Source organism: Anopheles moucheti, chromosome 2 (genome assembly GCF_943734755.1).
Source record: "Anopheles moucheti chromosome 2, idAnoMoucSN_F20_07, whole genome shotgun sequence".
Classification (NCBI taxonomy): Eukaryota; Metazoa; Arthropoda; class Insecta; order Diptera; family Culicidae; genus Anopheles; species Anopheles moucheti.
Genome location: NC_069140.1, coordinates 20,549,014 through 20,574,972, shown reverse-complemented (window position 1 = coordinate 20,574,972; position 25,959 = coordinate 20,549,014). Strand labels below are relative to the sequence as shown.

The window sequence follows — 25,959 nt, the reverse complement described above, 5'->3', positions numbered from 1 at the left end:
ATTATTTCCTATCAATCAGTAATCGAATTTATTCTAGGTTCTATTTTTTTTATTCTGTTCTATTTCACTGTACCTCCACGCGGCAGGCTACAATTCTACAGTGGCGCTTTTGAGTGTGTTCGAGAGAGAGAGAGCCGATGGAGGAGGATCTGATTGTTGACAATAAATTATTTACAGTAAGCAACAGGGAAAGGAAACACTACTGCGGGAAATGCATTTTGTGTATGTGCTACAGTGCATGCAGGTCCATTAGCTGTTTTCTTGTCCATCATTTCTTCTTGTCCACTTGCGTTTGCTGCTGCTATCGCCATGTTCTGCTGATGTTGATTTCTTTCAACCAACTTGAATGAGTTGTCCTTGTACCGGGTTTGTTTGCGTATTTGGGGGGGGTTAGGTAATGCTGAGGTGCTGGTGGTTGTAGACCATTGATGAGCTGAACACTGATCTATATAACTCCACTGGCTACGCCTTATCGATATTAACCTTAACAACGACTGAACTATATAAAGTACTACTTGTAAACATTTGTCACTACAATGGTTGGCACGAACGTTCGGCACCAGATTCGAGGTTTTGGTTTAAATGCTACCGCTCAAGCAAGCCGGTTGTAACGATTGGCACCAGCGCTATTGTTGTTGATGAGGACCTTACTAACGGCACACTGCGTATGCGAGCCATGCTAGTACCGGAGAGGGGTTTGTAAAAACAGCAAATAAATAGATGCGTAAAGCAATTCATTTTTGTGCCCTGCTGCGAAAGTGTAGCTGTTTGTTGTTCGGTTTTTTTTTTTTGGCTGTCTCGAGATAGAGAATGTGTTGTACAATGATGGCTTGTGGTTGCAACATGCTGCTAAATTCCTTGTTTTAATTTCTTTTATGGCACGCGCATGTTTAGCGGTAACGCTTGTCTACATTTATCTGTCCCGCCAGCGTACACGACCGGCAGCAGAACCGAGCGTAGTACTTGTGGTTGCAGTATTGTCCCGTGACGATCAGGTCACACTTGGCGAGTAGCTGATTATCGGTACAGCCGGGTGGTACGTACACGCCTGTGGGGGAAAAAAGAGCTACATCAGCATCGAACTTCATCATCAACTCCAAAGCCAACTTCCCCATACCTTCGACGCGTATACTGTGCTCCTGGAATGCTTCCGACAATTCGTTCCTCGCAAGGCACTTGTACCGGCCGCTGTCGGCCGGCACTGCTCCGGACACAAACAGCAGGTTCGTGTCGGTGATGTGTAGGCGGTCGGTGGGCACCAGCATCTGGCCATCCTTGAACCAGTTCACCGTGGGCCGCGGATATCCGTCCACCGTACAGTTGATCGTGAAGTTACTATTTGGCATCGGGTCACGTCCCTGCGGGAAGTACATTTGCACCGTCACCGGAACTGGAAAACAACGCACAGATGTGTCGTAAAGTGAGATTAGTCGGGCATTCCACAAATTATCACGCCGTGTGCGCTACTGAAACGTTCGTAGCGCCTTACCACCACTTGGGACCACAACATAAGCAATAGGAGCCACCATTACCACACGAAACACCATTGTAGAGGAAGAGAATAATTGAAGCAGTACCACTTACCTGGCGGACGAACGACAACCGGCGGTGGCTGAACGATTGGTGGCCGTGGCCGTGACGGATAGCGATCGGCCGGCACCGACGGTACCGGTCTCGGTCTGGGCACAACATACTTCAGGTAGTGCTCATCCACCGGACTATCCGGAGTAGCCGGCCCATAGCCCAACAGGGTGACCGTACGCGAGATACCCTTGCCGGCACCGGAATAAGCCTGGCACACGTACGGGCCCAGATCGGGCAATCGGACGCGTTCAATGTGCAGCGAATAGTCACGGTTCACCATCTTCAGCGGCATCATGTACGTATCGCGCCACCAGCTAACGATCGGTTTCGGGTGGCCACCGGCCGCACACCGCAGTGTGGCCGGCTGATCTAGCTCAACCACCTGCGAATCGTTCAGATTGCCGGCGATGTAGGCATCCCTTGGCACCGGGTCTAGGTGTCACAACAGCCCCGAAGCGACAGCGAGCGTGCGTGTTGGGTTAGTGCGCGACGGTACGGAGATGGTAGTGACGAGCAACCCGGGGGTTGTGCATTTTGTGTGCGTGTTTTGTTAGTTTAGATGCCCACATTCCAGGTCCAAGGTATTGAAAGACAGAACGAGAAAGAGAGAGAGAGAGAGAGTGCGAGAAGCAACCGGAGTTGGGGAAGAAAACGGAGTTAGTTTAATGGAAGTGTGTTACAACGATTGAGATAGCGTACGCGCCATAGGCGATACGGAGATTAGTTACAGTGATCTTACAGTGTCGATCGATCGAGCAACCAACTCATCCACCTTGAGAAGGGAAAGCGTACTTACCGCGCACTGTGAGCGTAACTTCCCGCAGCACCGGTTCGCCGATACCGTTGTCCGCGATGCAGACATAGGTACCGCTGTCGGTACGATGCAGCTGCACAATCTGCAGATCTCCCGTCGAGGACAGCACAAAGCGTCCCTGGTTGGTGTTGAGCTAAAAGTGAAATTGCAAACGGGTTGTAGCCTGAATCACTAGATCAAACCCGACACCGAAAGAGCTGCCCTTACCTGTACTTGTCCCTTGCGCCAGCGAATGGAAGGTGGCGGGAAACCGGTGGCGAAGCAACGCAGCGTCGCAATGCCACCCTCCTCCGACTTGATGTCCAACTCCTCCTGAGGCACTTCCTCCAGCACGGTCGGTCCCGGCACATCCGGTCGCACCGGCGCAGTAGGAACCATCGGCCGATCTACCGGACTGATGCAGACGTACGCACAACCCGCCTGACAGCACTTCTTGTCATCGCGGCAATGGGCATCCGAGTAGCAGTTCTGAGTGCACTGCGATGAGTTGCCCAGCGCTGGACAGTCGCCCGGCTTGTTTGATAGTCGGCATTCTCCAACAAACTCGGAACCGCTGCCTATCGCTCCCGTGTTCTTCACGCTCACCACACACACGCTACCATCGGGACAGTGGTATCCTTCGCATGGATCATTACACTGACAGGTTTCGCAACCGTTGGCCGCATCGTAGGACTTGGCGATACCGTACGGACATTGGAGCCGGCTGCATTCGTGTTCATGCTGCTCGCAAGGATTCACCGCGTTTGCTGCGAAGGGTGGAGGTTGAAACAAGAAGATGCGTTAGCGTGATCACGACCCTAGACAAGTGCTTCACCGCCGGGTTAGTCACTAGGGCAGCAATGTATCGGTGACATCCAGCGTCAGGTTACTAACATGATGAAGTGACGAAAGCACCGATAGCATATGAAGAAGTAAAAGTTATCCAAAGTGTTCGATGTGATGATGAGACAAACATGATTGCAATAAGTGTCGTTGTACAGTGGAACTACTGGAGCACTAGCTCCAGAGCCTTCAGCCAGCCATTTTCAGGATCGTCGCGAGCCATTGCAAGGAATCGTTTGGATTCTATTAGTGTGTTGTGTTGTTCGTGCCGTGAAAGTATATTAATGTAGTGATAATGGTAATGATCGCATGTGATGGCACGCTTCACGAAATAAACAACTCAAACAGTAGCATCACAACACTTTTCACTTGCAGGACATCGCTCTCGCGTATTTAATCCCTTAGACCGGCCGGACTTAAGCCTGCTCAGTACCACCTGCACCAACGCTTGTTTTAATTAATGACACGTGAATAGTAATTCTAATTAATTAATGTAGAATGAATATGAATGATGAAATCAGCGACTTGAAACGATGTTGCAGATCCAAGATATCATTGCCGTAACCGACGTAACCGAAGCTTAAGATCACCACAAAAATGTTACTCGTAATCAAACCACCATTTTTGTGATGGCTTTTTAGTTTGATTACCCCCCGAAACCGACCCCGAAATGCCAATTGTGAAATGTACACCGATTGTTTTGCAGCGAGCAGTGCCAGTTTCCCCACCGATAGGCCCGTGTGATGCACACCGAACAAGCGATAGAATCAGATGACCCGGCTGATGATTTGCGAAGCACCGGAGCGTTTTAGCACACGAAAGTTCTGCGACCCGCAACGAGTAACAAGGATCGGCCCCCCGGAGGCGGAGACGAACGACTTACATTCGATGCTACAGTACGTGCGGCAGTTGTCGTACGAGGGGAAATTGTTGCGATTGCCACCGCATCCTCTGTAGCGGAAGGCAAAGCAGGTTTCCAGCAGCGGATTGTAGTACCACCGTTTCCCGGGCCTTGCTCTGCATCTGTTATCGCCCTTCTTAACGGGCAGGCTGCAGATGGCTAGTTTGTCTGCAGCCGGTGTGGCACGTTCACGAACATGATACGCAATTAATGTGTGAATGATATGAGATATACAACGTACGACGTTCGACGATGTCTAAATCTGTGGAAATGAGTGATCCTCCTCGGGGAGTGGCCCCGTACTTACCAGCATCCTCGTAGCCCGGTCGCTGATGGACGCACGTTCCCTCGCATTCTTCTGCACTTGCAAAACGATTACCATTGCCTTCGCAGCCACTGTAGTTGAAGGCGTAACAGGCGTGTGCCCGCGAGTCGTAGTAGTACCGTGGGATGAAGTCACCGCACGGACCAGATTCCACCGGGTCTCTACAGACATCTTTGAAGCGAAAAGTCAATCAAGACAACATCAGAATAGGCATCCTCACGAGTTAAGCTCGATGGTACTTACCAACACCTCGGTATACTCCACAGACCCGTTCGCACTCTTCCTCCGAGTTGTAGCGGTTCGCATTACCACCGGCACCACTGTACCGGAACCGCTCACACGACTGACGTTCGGCGTTGTAGTAGAACAGGATCAGCTCGCCATCTCCATCGCCATCACCGAACTCTGGCGGTTCCTCACAGCGACTACCATTGCTTGGTCGCTGCTCCGTGGGACCCCGAAGATCGACATCGACCGGTTGACGGTCGGTAGTGCCACAGCTCTGCTCACATTCAACCATACTCTGGAAGTTGTTTCCGTTGCCACCACAGCCGGTGTAGGTGAAGACCGCACAGCTACCGGACTGCGGGTCGTAGTAATAGCGCGCCACGTACGGAGAACATTGACGATCGCCGTTATCCATCGGCAGCTGGCAATGGCTTCTATCAAACGGTTCCGGATCGGTACGACCCGGTTGTGCCGGAGGTTGCTGGGGAACTTCCGCCGGCTTCGACGGCGACTCGTCAATGCACCGGCTGATGCAGGCCTGTTCGTCGACGAAGTTGTTCCCATTGCCACCGCATCCGCCGTAGTAGAACTGACGGCACCGTTCGTCCTTGGTGTCAAAGTACCAGTGGGCCGTGTAATTCTGACACTCACCAATCTCCGCCGGCAGGAAGCAAATGTCCTTCTCTGTTAATGGGAAAACGGGATGTGGAAATGTTACTACGACCCAACAACAACATCCAGTGCCAGCGTGTGTTACGCATGTGTTACGAGTGTGCGTTAGTTCGTTTTAGGCCACAGGACCCAGGTAAGCGGAGAGGAGGTTAGATTAGTTACCCACTCCTCACTAGGAAGGTTGAAGAATGTGTAACGCGATTCTGTTTTTGTTTTGCTCGATTAGCCTAGAACGGTTGCTGCCAAAGTGTGTGTAGTGTGCCGAAAGGAACAGTTTCGTTTTGCCTAGTTCAATTTTGAGTCCGGGTTTTTTTGTTTTTACACCGGGTTTTTACACGATCCGTATCCAAAACCGTCGGTTCACATCCCCATCCTTCGAATCCCAACGCTAACACGGGGACGGAATGGTGCTGCACTTGCACGAGAGGAGATGAGCGCAAGGCCGGCGGGGTAAAGCGCTGGGTCGCGGAAGGAAAATTCGGAAGAAATACGTCGGGCTATGTTCCTCCTGGCGCACACTACTTACCAACCTTCGGTGGGCACTGCTCTTCGCAACGATCGCGCGAAACGAAGTGGTTGTCGTTGCCACCGCAACCGGTAAAGTAGAAGGGCATGCATTTGTTACTGTCGCCGGCAAAGTACCAGCGGGCCTGCCGTGCCTCGCAGTTACCAGCGTCCACCGGTTCTCGACAGCTCGCTACATGGAGGTTTCGAATGGATTGTATTGTCATTGGGGACGGGCGCAGATAGTATGGAAGATAGACCGTGCGGGTTAGGGCAGAAAAACCAATGATAGATAGAGAGATAGATAGAAGGATAGTAAAATCATCATACACCGTAATGACCGGAAGCAGTTACGACCAACACCGTTGAAAGTGAGTAGATAGCATCCATCGATCGTGTCCATGCCTTACAACAGGTACAACATCCTCGCACGGGCATACTTACGTTTGTGAACGCCGGGTTTCTTGCAGTGATAGCCGCAGGAGGCCTCCGTTGGGTAGTTGTTCTTGTTGCCCTTGCAACCGCCGTAGTAGAAGGGATGGCACGCATCCGATTCCTTGTCGTAGTACCACCGCTCGAATGTACCATTGCATGGTCCCGCGTCCATCGGCTGCTCGCATGGTGCTACAAAGTCACGGTCGAAATTATTACTAGCGTCAACACTTTTGCTTCAAATCCCACTTACGTTTCGAATCGTCCACGCTGCACGTCGCCTTACAGTCCTCAAGCTTCTCGAACCGATTGGCATTGCCGAGACAGCCGCCGTACGTGAACTGGCCGCACATGTTCCGGTCCGCGTCGTAGTACCACATGTTGTACTGTCCCGTGCACGGTCCGGTGATCTTGGGCAGATGGCACACATCCTTGCCGGTCGGTGTTTCGCACACGTTCTTACACTCGTCGACCGAATCGAACCGATTGTTGTTGCCGTCGCATCCACCGTACCAGAACCGTCCGCAACCACCGTACTCCACGTCGAAGAAGTGCTTGACGGTGTAGTTGTGGCACGGTCCCTTATCCTTCGGCAGCGCGCAAGCCTTCTGTGGCGATTCGGGCACCACGGCACAGCCTTCGAACTTGCTGCCCTGCGCCTCGCTGGCACCGTCCGGACAGCAACCGTACCGGCTGTTCGCACAGGTGCAGCCCTCCCCGTTCGGTCCCGTGGCCGGTGTCTTTTCGTCCGTGCAGCATTTGAACTCGCTGTGGGAGCAGTGGCAGCCGTGGTTGTGCGGTCCCTTGGCCGCGGTGACCCCGTCCGGACAGCAACCGAACTGATGGGCGTGACACGGACATCCCTCGAACGCCGGTCCCGTCGCTTCCGTTTCCTTGTCCGGGCAGCAACCGTGTTTCGCGTACTGGCATCCGCAACCTGCGTTATCGTGACCGCGGGCGGACGTCGTATTGTCCGGACAGCAACCATACGGTGCGTACTGGCAATCACAACCCTCCATGTCGGGACCGCGTGCAGGGACGATATTATCCGGACAGCATCCGTACGGCGTTTGCAGACAGCAGCCCTCGCCACTGTATCCGTGGGCAGGCGTATTACCATCCGGACAGCATCCGAACGGTTCCTTGGCACACGGTGCGCATCCCGCACCATCCGGTCCGGTAGCAGCCGTCGTATTGTCCGGACAGCAACCGTGCGCCGTGCTGGCACAACCGTCAACCGGTGCTGCAGGATCTTCCACCTTCGGTTGTTCCGTGGCGGATGGCGTCTCCTCGCCCTTCTCTTCCACACCCGGACAACCCTTCGCATTGGGTCCCTTCGCTTCGGTGGTCCCATCCGGACAGCAACCGAATTTACCTGCCGTACATCCGGCGACGGTCGTCGTCTCGACCGGACAACCCTCCGCATCATTACCCTCGGCCGGCGTAACCTTATCCGGACAGCATCCGAACAGTGTGTCGGCACACTCCGCCTTCGGGCAGCCCTTGCCGTTGGGACCCTTCGCCGGCGACAAACCGTCCGGACAGCAGCCGTGCTTCGTGTCCTTGCACGTCTCCGCCAAACTGCAGCCCTCGAGGAACGGTCCCGTTGCTTTCGTTTTGCCATCGGGGCAACATCCGTGCGTAGATTTGGCGCACTGGGGCACCTTCGGACGGGGTTTGCATTTGCGCGATTTCTGCTCCTTGGCAATGATCGAGGTCAGCGTGTACGGGGTGCTACTTTCGGTGTCATCCGTTTCGCCATCGGTCGAATCTGTCGAGGACGCCCAGATGTCGAATGTGGTGTCCTCCACTGTCTCCTCGGTTACGGTCGAGCCAGTGAAGTCTTCCGTGGAACCGGTCGCGGTGGGTTCCGTCGATTCGACAGTAGTGGAGCTATCGTCGGTGGAAACTCCCGTAACCGATTCCTCCGTAGATCCCGATTCGCTAGTTCCGGCAGCGGAGGTGTCTGTTACGGACGATTCGCTGGAAGAAGACATCAAGGATTTATCGGTGGCATCGGATCCTTCCACCAGCTTGGTGCTAGATTCCGTCGCACTGACGTCGGTTGATGCTTCCGAGGATCCAGCGGACTGACTGCTGGTTGCTGCAAGATCCGAAGCAGGAGTTGTGCTCAGTAGGTCACTGCCGGTCGTGGAAGGTACATCCGTAGTGGACGCATCATCCACCGTACTGGTTGGTTCTACCGTCGACGAACTCATGCTCAGGTCGGTGGACGTTTCCAGGTCAGTGGAGCTAGTGGACGTTTCCGTAACGTCCGTCGTTGTATCAGACGATTCCGTAGCGGACACATTATCCGTTGTGGTCGCAACAGCGTCCGTGGTAGATTGACTGTCCGATACCTTATCCGATGGCTCGGTTGAGCTTTGTGCGCTTGCCTCTGAAGAAGAGCCCGATTCCGATTCCATCGAACTGACGGAAGAACCGGTGGCCTCTGTAGAGCTACCAACCGCATCCGAGGATGCGTCATCCGAGGCACGAGATGCGGCCACAACCGTCGTTACTTCGCTGTCGTCACCCGACGCTTCCGATAGTTCGGACATGCGGCTGGTTCCATCGCCGGACCCTTCCACTGTGCTGTCCGTCACCGAACCCTCGTCCGGATCAGTCGCTCCCGTGTCAAAGCCCGTTGCATCGCTCATCATAACTTCGTCCGTCTCGAGGGACGATTCCGTCGTGCCACTGACGCTACTGCCCAGTTCAACACCTTCGGCCAGAGTCGTATCTTCGGTGACCATCATTACACCGTCCTGGCCCTCCGTGCTCGCATCCGCTCCCGATCCATCCTCCTCCTCATCGGTGCCATCTTCGTCCTCTTCGTCGCACAGCTCATCGTCGTCGTAGTCATCCTCCTCTGGCTGCTTGCTACCAACCGTCACCGGTATGACTTCATCCTCCGTGCAGTCATGCTTGTTGCAGCTTTCCGTAGCCAGCTGGATCTTGTCCACGTCACAGTTCGTTTCCGGCACGACGGTACCGTTGGCGAGACAGAGCACCTTGCGCGCCATCATACCACCGCCGCAGCCCTTGTCACAATCGCTCCACGGTCCGGCGAACCACTGCCCTGGGCACTCGGGAGGTCCGTCACATTCGCGTTCCTTCTCGGGTTTCTGGTCCGCATCGCACTTGTAATCATCGTCCGCCCGCTTGAGAGCCTGGCCATCGAACATACCGCAGACGACCGTTCGGGTCTGTACGCCCTTGCCGCAGACGGCGGAACATTTGCTCCACTGGGACGTGTACCATTGGTATTCGCACGGTGTCAGCTTGCATTCGCGCTGCAGCTCCGGCATTTGGCGATCCGCACAGAACGAGGCATCGTAGACGGTTCCCGACTTTGACGCACAGTGCACCGTCCGCGTTTCCAAGGTTGCACCACACTCATCGCACTGGAAGGTGGGTAATGAAATGATTTAATATACAAAATCAAATAAAACACTCTGATTCCTGAATATGCATTAAAATAATTAAATTTAAAATAATAATTAAACATTTAAAAAAAAGCAGCGGATCTCGACTCATAAATCATTGACGATCAATATTTTGAGAGTAATGATACTAATGACACTTTCATAAAAAAGCATATGAAGGGCTCTTTTTGCAGTATTCATTAATCTCAACAGTTTACGTGTTGAACGGAATTCAGATCAGGTTGAATCTCAGTAGACGAACCTGTGCTTCTATGTGGCTAAACGCTCATATAAAGTTAAACGCCTAAAGGTATGCAATTGCATGCACTCAATTTCAATACACCTTTGGAAAGGGGAAATTGTTGCTATTTTCGTACCGTTTTCGTCCTTTTTAAACTTCTTTTCTTCTACAGTAGACAATCCATCCTTTGGTAACAAACTCCAATCATACTTACCCCGCTCCAGGACGATGTGACATAATCCACACCTTCACACGGTCGCAGCATACACTTTTCGCTGACGGTTGGCTTTTCCGTAATGCACTCGTCATCTTCCAGCACCGTGATGCGTCCATTTTCCTTCCGATAGCAAACCACCTTGCGTTTTCGTTCACCCTCGCCGCACAGCTTATCACACTGCGATAAAAGAAACGTCGTACCAATCAGAGTGCGTCCGACACAGACACGGAACGGGTTCCCCGCAACCACACTTACCGGAGACCACCGCCCAACGAACCACTCGGGACAGATAAGACCCTGGTTGCATTCGCGCTCCGTGGCCGGTTTGTTGCCGACCTGCTCAAGGCAAACCTCATCTTCGATCTTTTTCGTTTCGCTGCAATCACAAAAGTGCCCCAAAAAAGAAGGAAATCGCTCAGTATCGCTCACTGGACGTCACTGCCAAACATTCCCAACTCACCCATCGGCCGACACCCGCTCGCAGTACACTTCGCGCGTTTGCTTTCCCTCGGTGCCGCACGGTTTGCTGCAGTTGCTCCATGGGCCCTCGAACCAGCGCGGTGGACACGACTGCTGACCGCACTTTTGTGTCGTCGGTGGCTTTTCGCCCAAATTGCACAGTCCCTCGTCCACCTCGCGGAGCGAACCCCGGCTGTTGCACGTGACGTTGCGCGTTTGGACACCACCGCCGCAGCTAACCGGGCACGGTTCGAACGCCGTATGCATCCACGAGTAGCTGTCCGGCTCGTCGACCGGCGCCACCTCCGATGACACGCTGTACTCGTAATTTACGCCCACGTTGCGATCCTGGGACAGCAGCACCAGATAGACCGATTCCGTCGTCGGACCGAGACACGTCAGCCGATCGGGCGCTGCAAAGCCCTGCGGGCGCCGCTCGTAGTGCCAGTCGCTCCCGGCAAAGTGGATCGTGCGCGGGAAATCGATACGATAGTTGCCGTTCAGATGGTAGAACCCGGTCAGGTTCCGTATCGCCAGATAGTTGTTCGACGGTTCCCGCTCGCTGATGAGCACGTTCGTCGCACCGGACGGGATGAGCAGCAGATCGTTGTAGCCGACCTGCAGATTGTTCGCATCCAGCAGCCCGGTGGCCGTCTTGCAGCTGCTACCGTCACCCCGGCAGATGCGACACTTGTCCTCCTTCGCCTGCGATCCCAGCATCATGTCGCACCCGACCGGCTGACACGTACCGTCGACGCACACATCAAACGACTCGTCATTGCAGCGCGTTCCATCGGTTACCTTCGCCCGGTGCGTGTAGTAAAACCGTTCACCCACGGGCATACAGTTCAGCTGGCAGGGGTTCGGTGCCCGGGTGTACGGTACCCACTGGTACCGATGTCCCTCGAACGGTACATCGTTGAACTCCGAACATTGCTGCTTGCGGAAGTCCAATTCTCGCCCCGGACAATCCTGCAGATCAGACAGATTATCGGACGGTTAGATTATCGCATTTCGGGGAAGTGGCTCAAGGGTTACAATTAACACTCAAACGCAGCTCAATCTCTTCTCACTGTGGTGATGGGAGCTTTTTTTTTTTTGCTAAATTCTATCCCAAAGGTTCCGTTTTCAACTGTGCATTAAATGGCAAACCCAACAGTCCGACCGATACAAATCGATCACAATCATTCACCTTCTGACCGAAGGACAAGAAAAACAATAAATTTATTCCACCAGGCGGACACAACCCAGCAGGCAGCCGGCAAAATAACCCAATATGAATGCATGGCACGATGCATCGGCCCCATCGTTTATCAGAGTGCGCGTGAGAGAGAGAGAGAGAGAAAGAGAGGGAATAAAACGAAAGAACTGCATCAGAAGGAATAAAAACTGCACCAGGAAACGGAAACCATAATGTAATCGATTTGTTAGGATCAGGTTGGCCTCACTCTCCTAGTGCTTCGTACCATCCGCACGGTTGTAACTATTTCTTGCACGTGGACACGTTGTGCCATCCATGATTCCACCAACCAATCCGGGCGACTCAATATTGCCAATGATGTTGTGAACCATCGCCAGCGAAGAGGGGAACAACACGAAACAAAAAAAACACACAGGAGCAACTCCTTCGCAAGAAAAGCCGTGCCGTTCCAAAAGGGTGGCTACGGTTGGCCGTGGTGTGGCACCAGCGTATCCGTACACCAGCAATTGAATATGTTTCTCTGGCATAATAAAATTTATCGCCACAATTATAGCGCATCATCGGGACAACCGGAAACCGGGGCGGCAGACCGGGGGTCCTGTTGGGTTGGAAAGCAGCCGCGGACACATCCATGCCACACGGGAGACAATGATGGTGTTTTTAATGCGATGATAGCGCTGCCATCGATAGCTTTCTTGGTGTGTCGTTTCCTGCAGAGCGGTTGTTATTGGCGGCCCGTATGTACACTTGTTTGTCAATTTAGGACACAATCGATCGGAACAATAGAAGTATTAAATCAAAGGGTTGGACGAGTAAAACTGGTGGAGGTGTCCTGAATCTGATGACATTGATACCTTTATCAAATGAATCACGCTTTCTGCCGATTTGGTTCTTAGTTTGTGGTAACCGGGAGAAAGATGCAGTGCGAACATGTCTCACTGGGACTGTTTTATAATTTTAGACATCAGAGTTACCTTTGTTGAACAAGTCATGACATCCTAAAAAAATAATTGGAATTTAAGAATACGAGCAAAGGAAAAGAGATGCTCGCCATCAATTCTCACTTGAAATATAATCAATATAAAATCAGCAGTACTCTTTTCAGTTCTTCGCCAATCGCCAAAAACAGAAACCTCAATTAATCCATCTCGGCAAACCAAACACTTGGGAACAATTCACACGAATCGGTACAAATGACTGTGCGCCTCCATTCGTGTGCTTTTATGGTGCGTTAAACTTGACGGACGCAAATTACATTAATGATTCACCAGATTCACACACTGAGATCTAATGGGAGAGCGAATTCATTGAATTGAATTCAAATGGCCTTTAAGCTGTGTAAACAGTGCCCCGTTGGACTATCCAGCACGAGTTGGGGGAAGCGAAGGAGAAGCTGCGAATGTTTGTTCAACCCTGCACCACTGCAGGGTTTCCCCATCTCGATCATTACCTGGGTGTTGCAGGAGAAATACTTTCGCTTTCCACCCGTACAGACGGGCGTACCGGTGCGACTGAAATAATAGAAAAAGAAAGCGTCATTTGTTGTATTCCGCTATTCCCTTTGTACGCATACTCACTCCAGATCAAGACATTCGCGCTCCTGGTACGCAACGCCGCCACCGCACGTCCGCGAACAGTCCGACGGGGAGCCCCAGGGTCCCCACCGCTCGTTCGGTGGTCCCTCGCCGCCGAGTATGACGAAACTTTCCGGCTGGTACAGATTGCTGCTATGCTGCCGTTTATGTCGAGCACCGAACTAATGGGAAAACGGAGAGTGGGACCATCATTAGACACGCGGCCGACGAAGCGATCCGATGAGCGGTGAGGAAGATTCGCCCGTGATACGATTACGATGTCCAACATTGTCGATCCAATGTCGGTGGCCTTGTCGAAAGGCGTGCGGCCATTCTTATGTAAACAAGTTGTGAATTTAATTTTAAAATTAGACTCCCGTCCCGTCCGCACGACATACCGTCCGCTTGGCCGGAGAAGTGCGGGAATGCGAACCGTTTCGATTAAATACCTGCCGGATGGTACCGTGAGCCGGTTTAAAGCAATGGAACCTACGGTACGGCTATTATTGTGAAGCATCTAATGGATGCTCCCACTCGGTGCCCTCTGCTTTGGTGGTGTGCTGGTCGTTGAACAGGGTCAGATTTAGTCCGAACCTTGAGGTTAAGATCATCTCGGTTGAAAGAACAAACCTACTCCATGGAAGAGACCGTTTTTTTTTTGCCGTTTCGAGATGATGTCAACCGAGGTTGCCGTCTGCAATTTCTTCCATGTTCAATGAACCGTACTTCTCCGGACAGGGGCAACTTTGGAGACCATTAGGTCAAGTGGTACTTTTCGAGCAAAAAAAAAACAAAAGCCCCCTACATTGCCAATCCCTCTGATCAGAACGGGGTAGTAAGCGCTTCCAAAAACAACAGCAAAAAAAAAATCTAATTTCCACCGCCCTGAAGCGGTTCGGAATGTAAAACCATCCTCCCTGGACACACGGTGTTCCATTTCATTAACATCGATCCCCCAGCCCAGTTTCGGCCAGGGTTGTGAGCTTTCCCCTTTAACGGAGTGCCATCAGTAGCCACCACCCGCTGATGTTGGGTGGTGCGTTGGTTCTTTTTCCTTTCCTCCCGTGGCTAGAAGTTTCAATTACAAAACGGTGCGCCTAATGACAACCGCTACCAGCGCCAAGTGCTGCGGAAATTGAATTTTTACTTCACTGGACCGGATGTTCTCCTTTCGGTCTAATGCCAGCCATGTATGGGTGGCTATGGTTGTGTGCTACATCCCCAGCGGCTAAATTTAATCGAGCACTACTTACCCGTCTGGATTCGGTAAAGCTCAGCTGTAAGGTCACTAGTAACACTAACAATTTCGTATATCTGAAATAGAAACGGGGAAAAGAATTGTAAAAAAACGAAGTTTAATGTCTATCATTCAATAACAAGCTCAAAACTGGCATACCATTTGAAAAAAATGCAACAAAAACCCAAGAATTTTTTACTTCGCATAATATTCTAGCTATTGGACTGGTTTAAATCGAGTATACATTGTTGTTAAAGATCGTGTATGGATTACTTTAAAAATCCATATGAATTTGTCTCTAACGCATGAATTTTTGTCTATAAGTAATTAGTTTTTGACAGTGTGCATCAATTATTCATGCGGTTCATCAGTTACCAAATTTTGTCTGATTAAATCTCACTTTCATAGCTTTAAAACATTATTTTTTGGGTTGAAAACATCCAGAACAATATAATAGCATTAAACGAGTGAAAGCAAAGCAGCTTGCTTTAAAGTTTGAGCTTTATTTAATTCTCGCAACTTAAAGGGCCACGGTAGACAATACGGTGAATGCTTGAAACATTCAGAGTTTTCAATGGTCGTTTCAAGTTTTCGCATCATCCATCGATCGATCGTGAAAATTAATTTAATACAGTGATTAATTTTAATTGTTTTTAGACTTCTTCTTGGCCTAACGGCCTATTAGGTCATCCCAGCTATTTATGGACTCATTTTACCGCGTAGTCGGAAAGTCAATGATTGCTGCGGTAGATTGCTCCAGATGGGATTTCGGACCGGTCCTGCCGAGTGTGAGGAGCGGCGTCGCTACCAATACACCACACTCATCGTGCAACGTAATAGATCGTGGCCTTGCCAATTTTAAATCATGCATCAACAATGGTGAAATTGTTTAATTTCCTCAATAATTTGATGAGATGGAAGTACAACATCAAAATGACTGGTTTGGTAATTCTAGTGTTAGGAATTCTCGATACAGAACTTGATAAAGTAGGCTGAACATTAAAGCATAACGCCACAAGACCACCTGTCCTTAACATAAGCTTTCCCAATATGTTTCAACTTAATCAAGACTGTCAACTAGTGAAAAAAGTTATTTTAGCTAAAATTATGATTCAGTTGGAAAAATTAATGAACTTGCTATTTATTTTCAAGGCATCATTTGGGACGTATAATTCAGGCTTCTAATCTCAAACTCTTCCAGGGTTTGGTACACATGTCCAAATAGTAAATATAGTGGAATGATCAGTGAAGGTCTAGGAAAATAAATCCCCCATCCACCAAATCACCAAATCCAATTGAGTTTCTAATGTTAAAAGACAATGCCAATGAAGTAACTGGGTAAAGAAATTAAATGAACTCTACAATTGTAACTTTCCCCGACAAATACGCCCAGGGTTCATCCTCACCCATCCATTAGTTGCATATGCCGCAGTTATGTGTGCTGCACCACGCGGTACAATTAATGACACTAAATAATCTCGCCCCGGGTTTGCCCTAATCGCCTGACGCCCAGACATTTGTCTTTCAAAATTCGTTAAGCATTATTATGCGCGGGGGAAGGAGAGGTCGGCTCGAAACCGTCCCCAACCCACCCACTAATACCGAGCGATAAAGCAAGCGTACATGCAAAGTACGCTACCATCTTCCGCCCACGCGCTGTTGCACACACACACACACCATACATTTCATTTAAAACAATAGGCAGCAGATGATTCATCATTATCATTCCACCGGCATTCAGCAGCGCGGCACCGTCCTTTGCAATAATCTTCCGCGCGCAAAGTACGGCCGGCTGCCAGCAGAAGCTGCTTCCCGTTATGGTTTGTTCATTGAGCGACTAAACCGCAATCTGTCGTGCCCGTCTTTCCCGCGTAAGACTCGGCACGGGAAGCTTGCAAGCTCAAGGATTGCCCGTGCCAACCGACCGCCCCACAGCCTGGTAAGACGTTTCGTTTTCCATCACTCATTCCGCCACTCGACTCCCGGCCAGGGCGGATCGTCCTTAATGAAGATGATTTAAATAATGAGGAGCCAACAAGTCTGCCACTTCTCGATAGCCTGCCCGCGACGGGAGGCTGGAACTCGTGAAGGGGTTCCCCACCCCACCGGGAAGAAGGTGGTGGACCGTGAACCACCCTACAACCACGGCAGTGTTTGTTCTGCACACGCGTTTATACGATCGCGCATTACACGTATTACAATGCGCATTAGCACCGCGTGTGGCAAAAAAAGGGTGTTTCGCATCACTTCAATTTATCAGTGGAAATTATGAATATTAATTTAAATTTTAATTATCCTTCGACGGTGGCATTCACGCGACGCATTTCTTCGCCCTGGCACTCGCTGCCTTATTCGCTCGATTCATTTTTTGTTGTCTCTCGCCGGCACCGAAACGTAACACGTGGTCGGCAGGGGTTTTTGGCCACGGTGTTGGGTGTGCGAAAATGGATACCAGTAACCAGTACTTGCCATCCGATTAAAACCCTTCCCCCGGTGGGGCAGACCCCTTCGGTCCGTATGGGTTGGCTGGCTGTTGGCCAAACGCCACACTGCCGCCGCACGAATATTCATTAAACATACGCACCCGAACCCCCGGCGCACCGTCGGATAATGGCGAGAGTTGCTAATGTTTGCAAATATAATCTCACACTTGCGAACGCAGCGTGCGCGGCAATGGTTCTTCGAGCAAATACATAAATTCATAAATTTGGCTCCACACATAACTCTGGCGACAATCGCAGCAACAACACCGCTGGAAGCAATTTACCCCTTGAAGGACGATAATGATGCACAAAAGCCACGCAAAACCGTGGCAAGCAGTGTTTCGGTAATATCGGGTAAAACTAACAAACTCGAGCCGGTGGTGGTTGGGGAGCGATGAAAAAAAAAACAACCCGCGATCTACAAATGCAAATTATGCTAAATTCTTAACACCTTGCATGGAGAGTACATTTACACTTTGGCTGGGCGGCACGATGATTTAACCACGGTTTTTATACCATTTGTCATACGGGTGGTGAGCGAGGAGGAAATTGAAACAAAAAGAACAGAAGTAGGGACACGCACAAACTACGGTGCGTAGTAACACCACCCTGATGGTGCGTAAAAGAACATTTTCCGAGAAAAGGTATCATTTTTCACAATTGTTTGCACGAATGTGCAATGCAACAGGCGAAAGAATGTTTGATTTGCGTAAACAGGAAGATTGCATTAGTTTTTTTTGTGCAAACCGGTAAACGGTTTCCGTAATGTGATATAAAGTTTCCCAAACGAGTACGTGGAAAATTTCCCTAAATCCCCGAAGCCCCCCGATAATGGGGCGGACCGATTTAATTATTTGCAAATATTTAGTCTACGGGTAACGATTACGCAATAGCAATTACTGAATGCACTGTTGCTGAGCCATAGGAACTGAAACGTAACGCGTTTGGTGGCGATCGGTTCTGAGAAAGGAAATTCATTCGATGGACGGGAAACTTTGTTTTCACGATTTAGGCATCATTACTAACAGGCAATGTAATCTTGACCTTGAGCAAAATAGGGACTACCTTGTTGCAAGTAGGGATTCAGATAAATTTAGCAGGAGTATATTGGAGGTTTGATGGAGGTGTGTGTAATATTGGCTCTAGTGACTAAACTGCCTGATTATGACATAAGAATAACACCTACTCGTGATTATGACTTACTGCAAGAGTCCTCTAAACATCGCCGTCCTCAGTCGTTCTGACGAACTTATCAGCTAGAGGTCACTTAATCTCTGTTTGAACCTGTTCGAGCTGTCCATGTAGATAACTTTAAACGAATTTTCGAACTGGGTATCGTCCGATATCGTTCAGGATGGGACCATGATGAGTTCAATTCCCTGTGTGATAGTGGGCTCATCACACAGCCCGCCATTGTACAGGATAGTCTTCGACATATACAATGATAATAATTATTTCGAACGCAGCAAAGAGGCTTTCATCAGTGTTGGATGAACATCATGTCTCAGAGGAGTACCTGAGTACCAGAACTGTACCAGTTTTATGTAATTCCATCCTCGATCGTCCCAAGAGGTGTTTTGAGTAAATAAGTTTCCTTAGACTATATAAAAGCTGGTTGGTTCTTAGCTTCCTAGCACAATAATTTTTTTGTCGGTGGTGCCGACCTTTAATCAAAAGCAGGTGAAATGTTGGACAACTCCGAAAGGGCGATCATCATATGTTATTTCATTGACATGACCAAAGGTGGCGTAGAAGACATGCAGATCCTAGAGAGATTCGATATGATCGCGATCTGAGCTGATTCATGAATGGAGTTTGTAGAATGTGAGAAAGTTTAATAAAATTATCCTAAACCTTCTTTTTAAATCAAAATCGTTAAATATTCCTTACTCTTTACTTTCCATGCTTTATTTTATTCTCAATCCGATAGCCAGACCTGCGTATTAAAAAAAAACATAAGAATACAGGCTTTGGAGAAACTGTCCTAACGCAATATCACACTATCTCTGTTCCATTTGCTGAAATTTCAATTCCATGTGAAAGCAACTGAAAACTGCACAACACTTTCGGCACATAATACCGAGCAGCAAAAACAAAAGCATAAAAAAACTGATCTGTAAAAGATTGGTCCAGATCGTTACGCCACAGAACGTAATATAGCAATTTACCACAAATCACCAATCACATTAACAAACAACCCAATTGCTTCGCTATCGGGCGTCAATTCGTCGATGGTGCTGTCGACAAATCGGTTCATCCGTTCCAGTTTCTCGTGCTGGCACTGGCAGCTGGGAAAGATACCAGTGGCCCCCGTTGGTGGATCGTCGATAGATAAAATCGCGTTTTGTTTACCTCTAAGCATCGCTAAATTCTCATCTCCACGGCTGCGTCTCGTTTCGGGCCTCACAGGGCCCATCCTTTCGCGTCCGCGCGTAGCCGGGTGCGGCCACACGATGGCCCCAAAACCACCGGCACGTCATCGAGCGTTGGGTCGCAAGCGTATCGACACAGCACGTACCGCGTATCGTTGCGCGGTGTATGCGATGACACTTGACTGAAAATTGCGGGATATCCGGCATTGTTCTACCCGTTTGGTGCTGGTCGCTAAGAATTCCGGCTCAATCAGTAGCGCGTATGTCTCTCGGTCGCTTGATTAAAGCTATTCCAAAAAGCCGATCCCATTTCGCCTGTTTGCACAGTTTTTCGGCCGTGGACTTTAATTTTGGGAAGCGCTTCTGCGTGGAAAACTGCGGATCTTCGCATGTGATTTTGGACACTGACGCTGAGCTCATGCTGCCGTTGCTTCTGGCCTCTGTCCCTTCTTCACCTCGTTGCTTTCCGACCGTCCACCGCTGTGTGTCGATGGCTCGAACGCAACATTATCACACACCGGCCAGCAAATGCCAGCAAGGACGAAGGATAATAAAATTTAGTTTAACAGCCCCCGAACAAACAAGTGACCAATCGGTTCGGTTTAATCGAAGCCCACGGCGATCCACCCAAAATGGCGCGGTCGTGCACCGGTTTCGGGTTGAACCCGGACCGAGGGTTTGGTCGGTCTCGGATGCTGCGTGAACCCCAAGCACACCTCTGTCAGTGTACCCATTCTTTGACGCGAAGTCGGTAGGGGGTGGTGGGATGGGACGGGTGAGAAAATTAATTTTCCTCTCTATTTATTCACCCATCCATGGCAGGCGGGTCGGCTTGATCGGGATGATGTTTAGAAATGACCACACTCGTATCTGCCCGGATTTCGGGCGCGTTGATGATGGCAAGCGATAGTTACTTTATGTCCGGATCGATTACTCCGTTGAATGAGCAATAAACAGTAGGTTCGATGTGTGAAAATGGAACATCGCACGAGGTGGGTGTATTTTATTTTTCTACATGCTGGTGAAGGTTGTATGTTTATTACATTGTAGTCGTCCCAGTCGTAGATCCAATATAGGATATAACAGAAAATAAATATGATCCCATTTCATTCGCTTCAAATTAAATACAAAAGTATAAAAGGATTTATAATCAAAATGATTGTTTACCTAAAGAGTTCAACTTTACCTACAGTAAGTGTACTCTAAATAATAAAATTAAATAATATAATGTGCGCTATATTAACACATAATTTATTAACCATGAATAATCGTTTTATGTTATCTAAGTTATCGCTAAATAATTCAACGAAACACCTGCATTTGTAGTTTACTCAAACATTGTTTATTGGTTCTACAACCCTGATCTTTAGTGGCTTGACTTGAGTTTTATCTGGTTTGCTTTCCGTGACTAAAAGGCTTTAACTTAAACTTTAAAGCTGGTTTATTTTACTGGTTGATGCACTGTGCAATTTACTGTTTGATTATGTTTAAAAGGTTAACATAACTACAATTAAGCTTGGGAGAAATTAATTAAATGAACTGGACATTGTTTAATGTATGATGATGTTAGCACAATTGATTAGTATTCAGTATCATCCCGAAAATTGTGCTGTTTTGTGCAAATGTTTCGCTCGGAAGCCGAACAAAACGCTTTTATTTGTGTAAATTCGGACACGTTCGTCACAATCCCAATTGCAACGCTTTCATATTGCGTACACACATTCTGGGCATTGACTTTTCGACTCATCCTTTCAAAATTGACCCATTCAAACGTTGCTGCTCAATCAGTGCAACCGATTGTTTCATCTACCATCCGATATTGCATTTATAATTAAATTTTACACTTTTACAAAGAATGGCGGATAAACATGCTTTGGACACCACGGGCGATTATAATCACCTACAGGGTTTCGTTCATTCTAAATCGCCCGCATTCTAATCGATGAGTTTCGATGAGCTTTACCCAATGCCCACAGGACACATTCATCGTGTTGCTAATGATGTTTTTCAGAGCACATACTCGCAACAATGGGCTTGTCTATTGTCAAATCTAGTTGGGAACATGACTGACATGCAAAAGCGGAGTAAACAAATTGATATATTTCATTTTCAACGGGTGCTATAGTTCATCCATATATTACATTTTTAGCTAAGTCAAGCATGTAATTAAACGGTAAAAGGCAACCATTGTCCGCGTCAAGTTTTGGTGTGCGATACGTTTCGAACTGTATAATTTAGCGCATAAACATAGTGCATAAATCTCAACTGCGTGCTGCTGCTGCTGTGGCTGCTGTAGGCGTTGTAAGATACAGGCGGCGTTCGAAGCTTCTTTAAAAAAAAACACACACCAGCAGCTTACTTCCTGATGGCTTCTTGCTGTTGTATATTCCCGTTAACCGTTCTTGACCCATTTAATGTGCTGGATGAGAACGGATTCGTAACACCGTTCAAGCCCGGGAAAAGCGCAAATAAATGGTCGATAAAGAAAATCCGCAAACTCCCCCCGCAGCCGTGAACCGATCATTTCTCATCGGCTGCGAAAGTGTGCCACATAAACAGTGCTGGTAAGCTGGTAAAAATAAATAACATACGTAATTATAAGTTCCGAAGATGAGTAAGGAACGAGAATCGAGTGCCAGTAGGATGCTGGACGCATATGCTCGAGAATTGTTTATTGCACCACATTGGCACCGCGGACAGCATTTCCCACGGAATCAATGAGTAAAGTAATATTTACACAAATATTCATCATCGTGTGGCAAGGGCAGATGGATGGGTATGAGATAAGCAAGACAATTATTATCTTTTTCGGTCTCGGGTTACATAAATAAATGTTTGGAAATAAAACAATCAAGTCAAAAATATATTTAACATTAAAACTTTCAAACACTTAAAATAAATATCGATGCTATTTATACTTTGTAGTCAATAATTAAATATGCTTATACAAATAATTCAATAATTGAGTAAGAAAGCTAACTTCTCAAAGGGAATGCCTTCTAAAAATTGTACAATACTCAACACAAGCTGTGTTGTAAATATGACACATGCCATCATCTTAGCAAAAGAAAATAAATTTAAATATTTTACAAATTATTTAAAACAACTAAAATATGATTAATTTTAACTGAGAGTATTTGCAATAGAAAAATCATGCATCTGATATGATATAGATTAATTCAACCTTAAACATGAATGTGATTAGAAGGAACAATCAAAATGACTGGTAGTACTTGTGATAATATAATTAATTTGGAGGTAAATAGTATTCGAGATCATTACTTTTATTTACTTCTGCCATTGAGACAGTTTGTTAGACTCTTCCAAAGGCCACACCCAACCAATGCATCCCAACGGTTATTGTTTCACTGAAATTTTAAATGTCAGAGGGCTTCAACAAAACACCGGAACAATCCATTCGTGTTCCGAATCCAGACAACAATCAATTTGCATTGAAAAAGAAAGGTCATGTCGTCGATTGAAACCGACTAGGGCTAGCTTTTCACTTACCTCATTTTTGTTTATGAGCTGGTTATCTGATCGATTCTGAACGATTCCATAAAACGATTGTAGACTTTTCCTCGTTCTAGCACATACAACCCTTGATCTCAGTGCTGGGCAAGGTGGCTGCAAAAGAAGTTTTAGGAAGAAAAAACGAAACAGTTTATTAATTATGAGTACAGCAATTTAGAAGCAATAAATGGAAGAAAAAGTTTATTAGAAGATTATTGATGCCAACTTAGTAATCTGGGGCATGAGTAACTAGCAGTTGAAACTCTGGCGTAAACACCTTCACCTTCAAAGACCCTTCCACACATACGCCAGAGGAGTTTCTTTAACATTTCGCTTGCCCAATCTCCCAATCCGCATCAAGTGCAAAAACCCCTTTTTTCTGAATCAACAAATCGATACACATTCTCCGCTAGCAGTCAGGCAGTCAAGCAGCAGTAGCACGCTTACGGTGCTGTGTGCGGCATAATGCTCGTTTAGGCAAGTGCCAAACCAAACCTACCTTCACACACGCACACAAAAAGTTCTCAAATCCCCCGCCGGAAGCAGGTACGTTGGTGTACGGCGTGCGGAACAATCAACGCATCAATTTTCTGCCGTGCCATCGCATGAAAGTGGAAGGAAAATCCGACCTCCTCTGTCGTCCTCTCGCCACTTGCTACTTTGCCTCATACGTTATTGTACGGTCTCGATTCATCTATGGCTTTTCTCGATTGGTTCAATCGCCTGTCGGCAAGACGATGTTTTGCTGTTGTTACCTGTTCGTGGTGGTTTTCTCTTTCGCTTTCACCCGCGTGCCTTTCCGTTCCCATGATGGCCCTTACGCCAACCGCCAATCCCGTATGATTGTGGAGTGCACCACATCCTCGTCAAGGAACACGGATGGCCCGGCCTCTCCCGACAGCACCACTGCCTTGGTCTGGCTTTCGACCGCAAAGTATTCGCCCCAGCGGTAAAGCACCATCGTAGCCATCAACGAGCGGAAACCGGAACCCTTCCCAAAAGGACTCCAAGAAGCGGGGGAGAGGGTGGAGTGGAGGAAAGGTAAGAATGAAAAACTTTATCTTGGCACCCGGCACTCACTTCCGGCACTTGCCGGGAACACCTATCTCGATCTCATTTGATTAAGATAATTGAATCAAAGCTTGAATTACGAGCATCGGTTTGTGATTGGGGGCACAACGGAATCCGAAACGCACAACGGAGGAACGTACCGAACTCCGAGCGCCCCATTGGGATCTTCCGCTCGGGTCTGTAGGTCTGTACAGTTCGCAATCAACCATCAACCCGATGTACACTCACAATCCCATGACAGGGACAGGACGCTCGAAGGCAAATCGATGCACCGATGTGGAAGCATGAAAAATTATGGCGTTAATAAAGCCATTTATAAAATTCTCCTCAACACACTTGCACACACAAACACACACAAATACCCCCGTGCATACAAAAGCGTACCATAAAGGAACACAAGGAAACTGTTCTGTTGAAAAAGAGAGAAAAGCACACGAATGCGGTTTCTGATCCGTTGATGCAAATCGGAAAAGCAAACAAATGTGAAGAAAATTATCGATTGATGCGAGTTAGTGAGTTCCTGATGATGAAGTTCGACTTTCGCTTTTTTGTGCTGCTGTGGGATTTCAACATTAAGGATAAAGAGTAATTCCAACACATCGTTAGGCAACGGAGGTGGGAAAGCTTTCAATAATGGTACGGTACGGTTACGCAGGGAAATGCAAAGGTTGACACAGAGATTGCATTGTTTAAGCTCGGGAAAAGTATATTTGGATTGACTTATCGCTTTTACGTATAAGTTTTGTATGTTCAAGCCTTCAAATTTGTTGTACCGGTTAATTAGTCACTTCAAAATGATTTAATTGCAAAATTATCTTTAATTTCAAATTAATAAACTAATAAGATTTCAAAAAAAGGTTTTAAGAATAGCCGTCACCGGCATCGTGTTAATTAACTGAAGTATTTAATATGAATATTATTTATTATAAGCTATAACAATCCCTGCTTCCAGTAGGGAATACCTGCCTTCTTATTATATGCTGAACATACAGATGTTCAATAACCCCATAAACAGAATATTATAAAATAGTCTCTATTATCAATGAACTCTCCATTATTGGGTCATACTACATCTTCAGATTCCGTCGGTATTTGCATGTCAGTAGATTCATGATTCAAATGTGGCTTTTCATGCTTTAGAGGAGGAAATGTCCTTAAAACAATGTGAGTTTAAACCAAAACTGAGGTAACTTATATAAGTATAAGCGAAACTATTTTAACGGTTATTAATAAACTAAGAATCAGAAACGATCTTTCGACCCATCAGCAGAACAGAACAATTATGGAGAGAGATTTATCCACCATTCGAAAGAACTGTATTCCATTTTTTGTTGGAATGATATAATTAAATTATACGTTTACGAATATTCTTCAAAGGTTTCAAAGGTCTTAAAAACAGTATACCAAACTCATTATTCAAATGCCAGCAGCAACTACTTTATCTGCTTCTATTTTATATGCACATTATTTAAAAAGTCTTACCCCAAAAACAAAACCACCCCCGAATAAAATTGAGAGTCGATTACAAACCCCACCATCAGCAATAATCTTAAGCTCTCGGAAGCCATTAGCGTGCCTCTCTCGTGCCAACGGCAACCACACGTCACTATCAGAAATTACTTTTTTCCCCCAAAGTCCAAATCAAAGTCGGCCATCCAATCCAGCCGGCGACGACAACGGCGGGCGCCGGCTTACCCTTTTCCCACATTTGCCATTTACGGCCGATACCGGTGTGTTTCGGTTGATATTTACCGGTTTCGGTTTGGTGCACTGCAACACACAGCCACACGCACACGCACGGGAATCAAGGTCTTTGCGCCCGCGCCTTAGTTCCCGTAGATGGCCTTGAGAAGAGTTTGCAGAGACCATTCCACCGTGCCG

The 25,959-nt window shown here is 47.9% G+C and overlaps 1 protein-coding gene across 1 annotated transcript; it reads right to left on the bottom strand.

The window, feature by feature from the left end:
- Positions 1 to 20: 20 nt before the first annotated feature.
- Positions 21 to 23,110, bottom strand: LOC128305885 (papilin). Its single transcript, XM_053043520.1, has 18 exons — positions 23,005 to 23,110; positions 14,656 to 14,716; positions 13,406 to 13,584; positions 13,279 to 13,339; positions 10,629 to 11,599; positions 10,424 to 10,544; positions 10,166 to 10,345; positions 6,536 to 9,689; positions 6,295 to 6,474; positions 5,873 to 6,043; positions 4,690 to 5,358; positions 4,429 to 4,617; positions 4,104 to 4,289; positions 2,606 to 3,144; positions 2,381 to 2,531; positions 1,585 to 2,016; positions 1,118 to 1,390; positions 21 to 1,048 (listed from the first exon to the last, which is right to left on the bottom strand). Exons 1-18 carry the CDS (start codon positions 23,007 to 23,009, stop codon positions 891 to 893), a joined length of 7,680 nt encoding a protein of 2,559 aa, XP_052899480.1. The 5' UTR covers positions 23,010 to 23,110; the 3' UTR covers positions 21 to 890.
- Between the last annotated feature and the right edge of the window lie 2,849 nt (positions 23,111 to 25,959).

Excerpts from the sequence above, each read along its gene's own strand:
- LOC128305885 (XM_053043520.1), bottom strand. Across the intron at positions 9,690-10,165 it reads TCACATCGTCCTGGAGCGGG|TGCGATGAGTGTGGTGCAAC; the intron begins GTAAGTATGATT and ends CCCACCTTCCAG. Across the intron at positions 6,475-6,535 it reads CAGCGTGGACGATTCGAAAC|CACCATGCGAGCAGCCGATG; the intron begins GTAAGTGGGATT and ends GTGACTTTGTAG.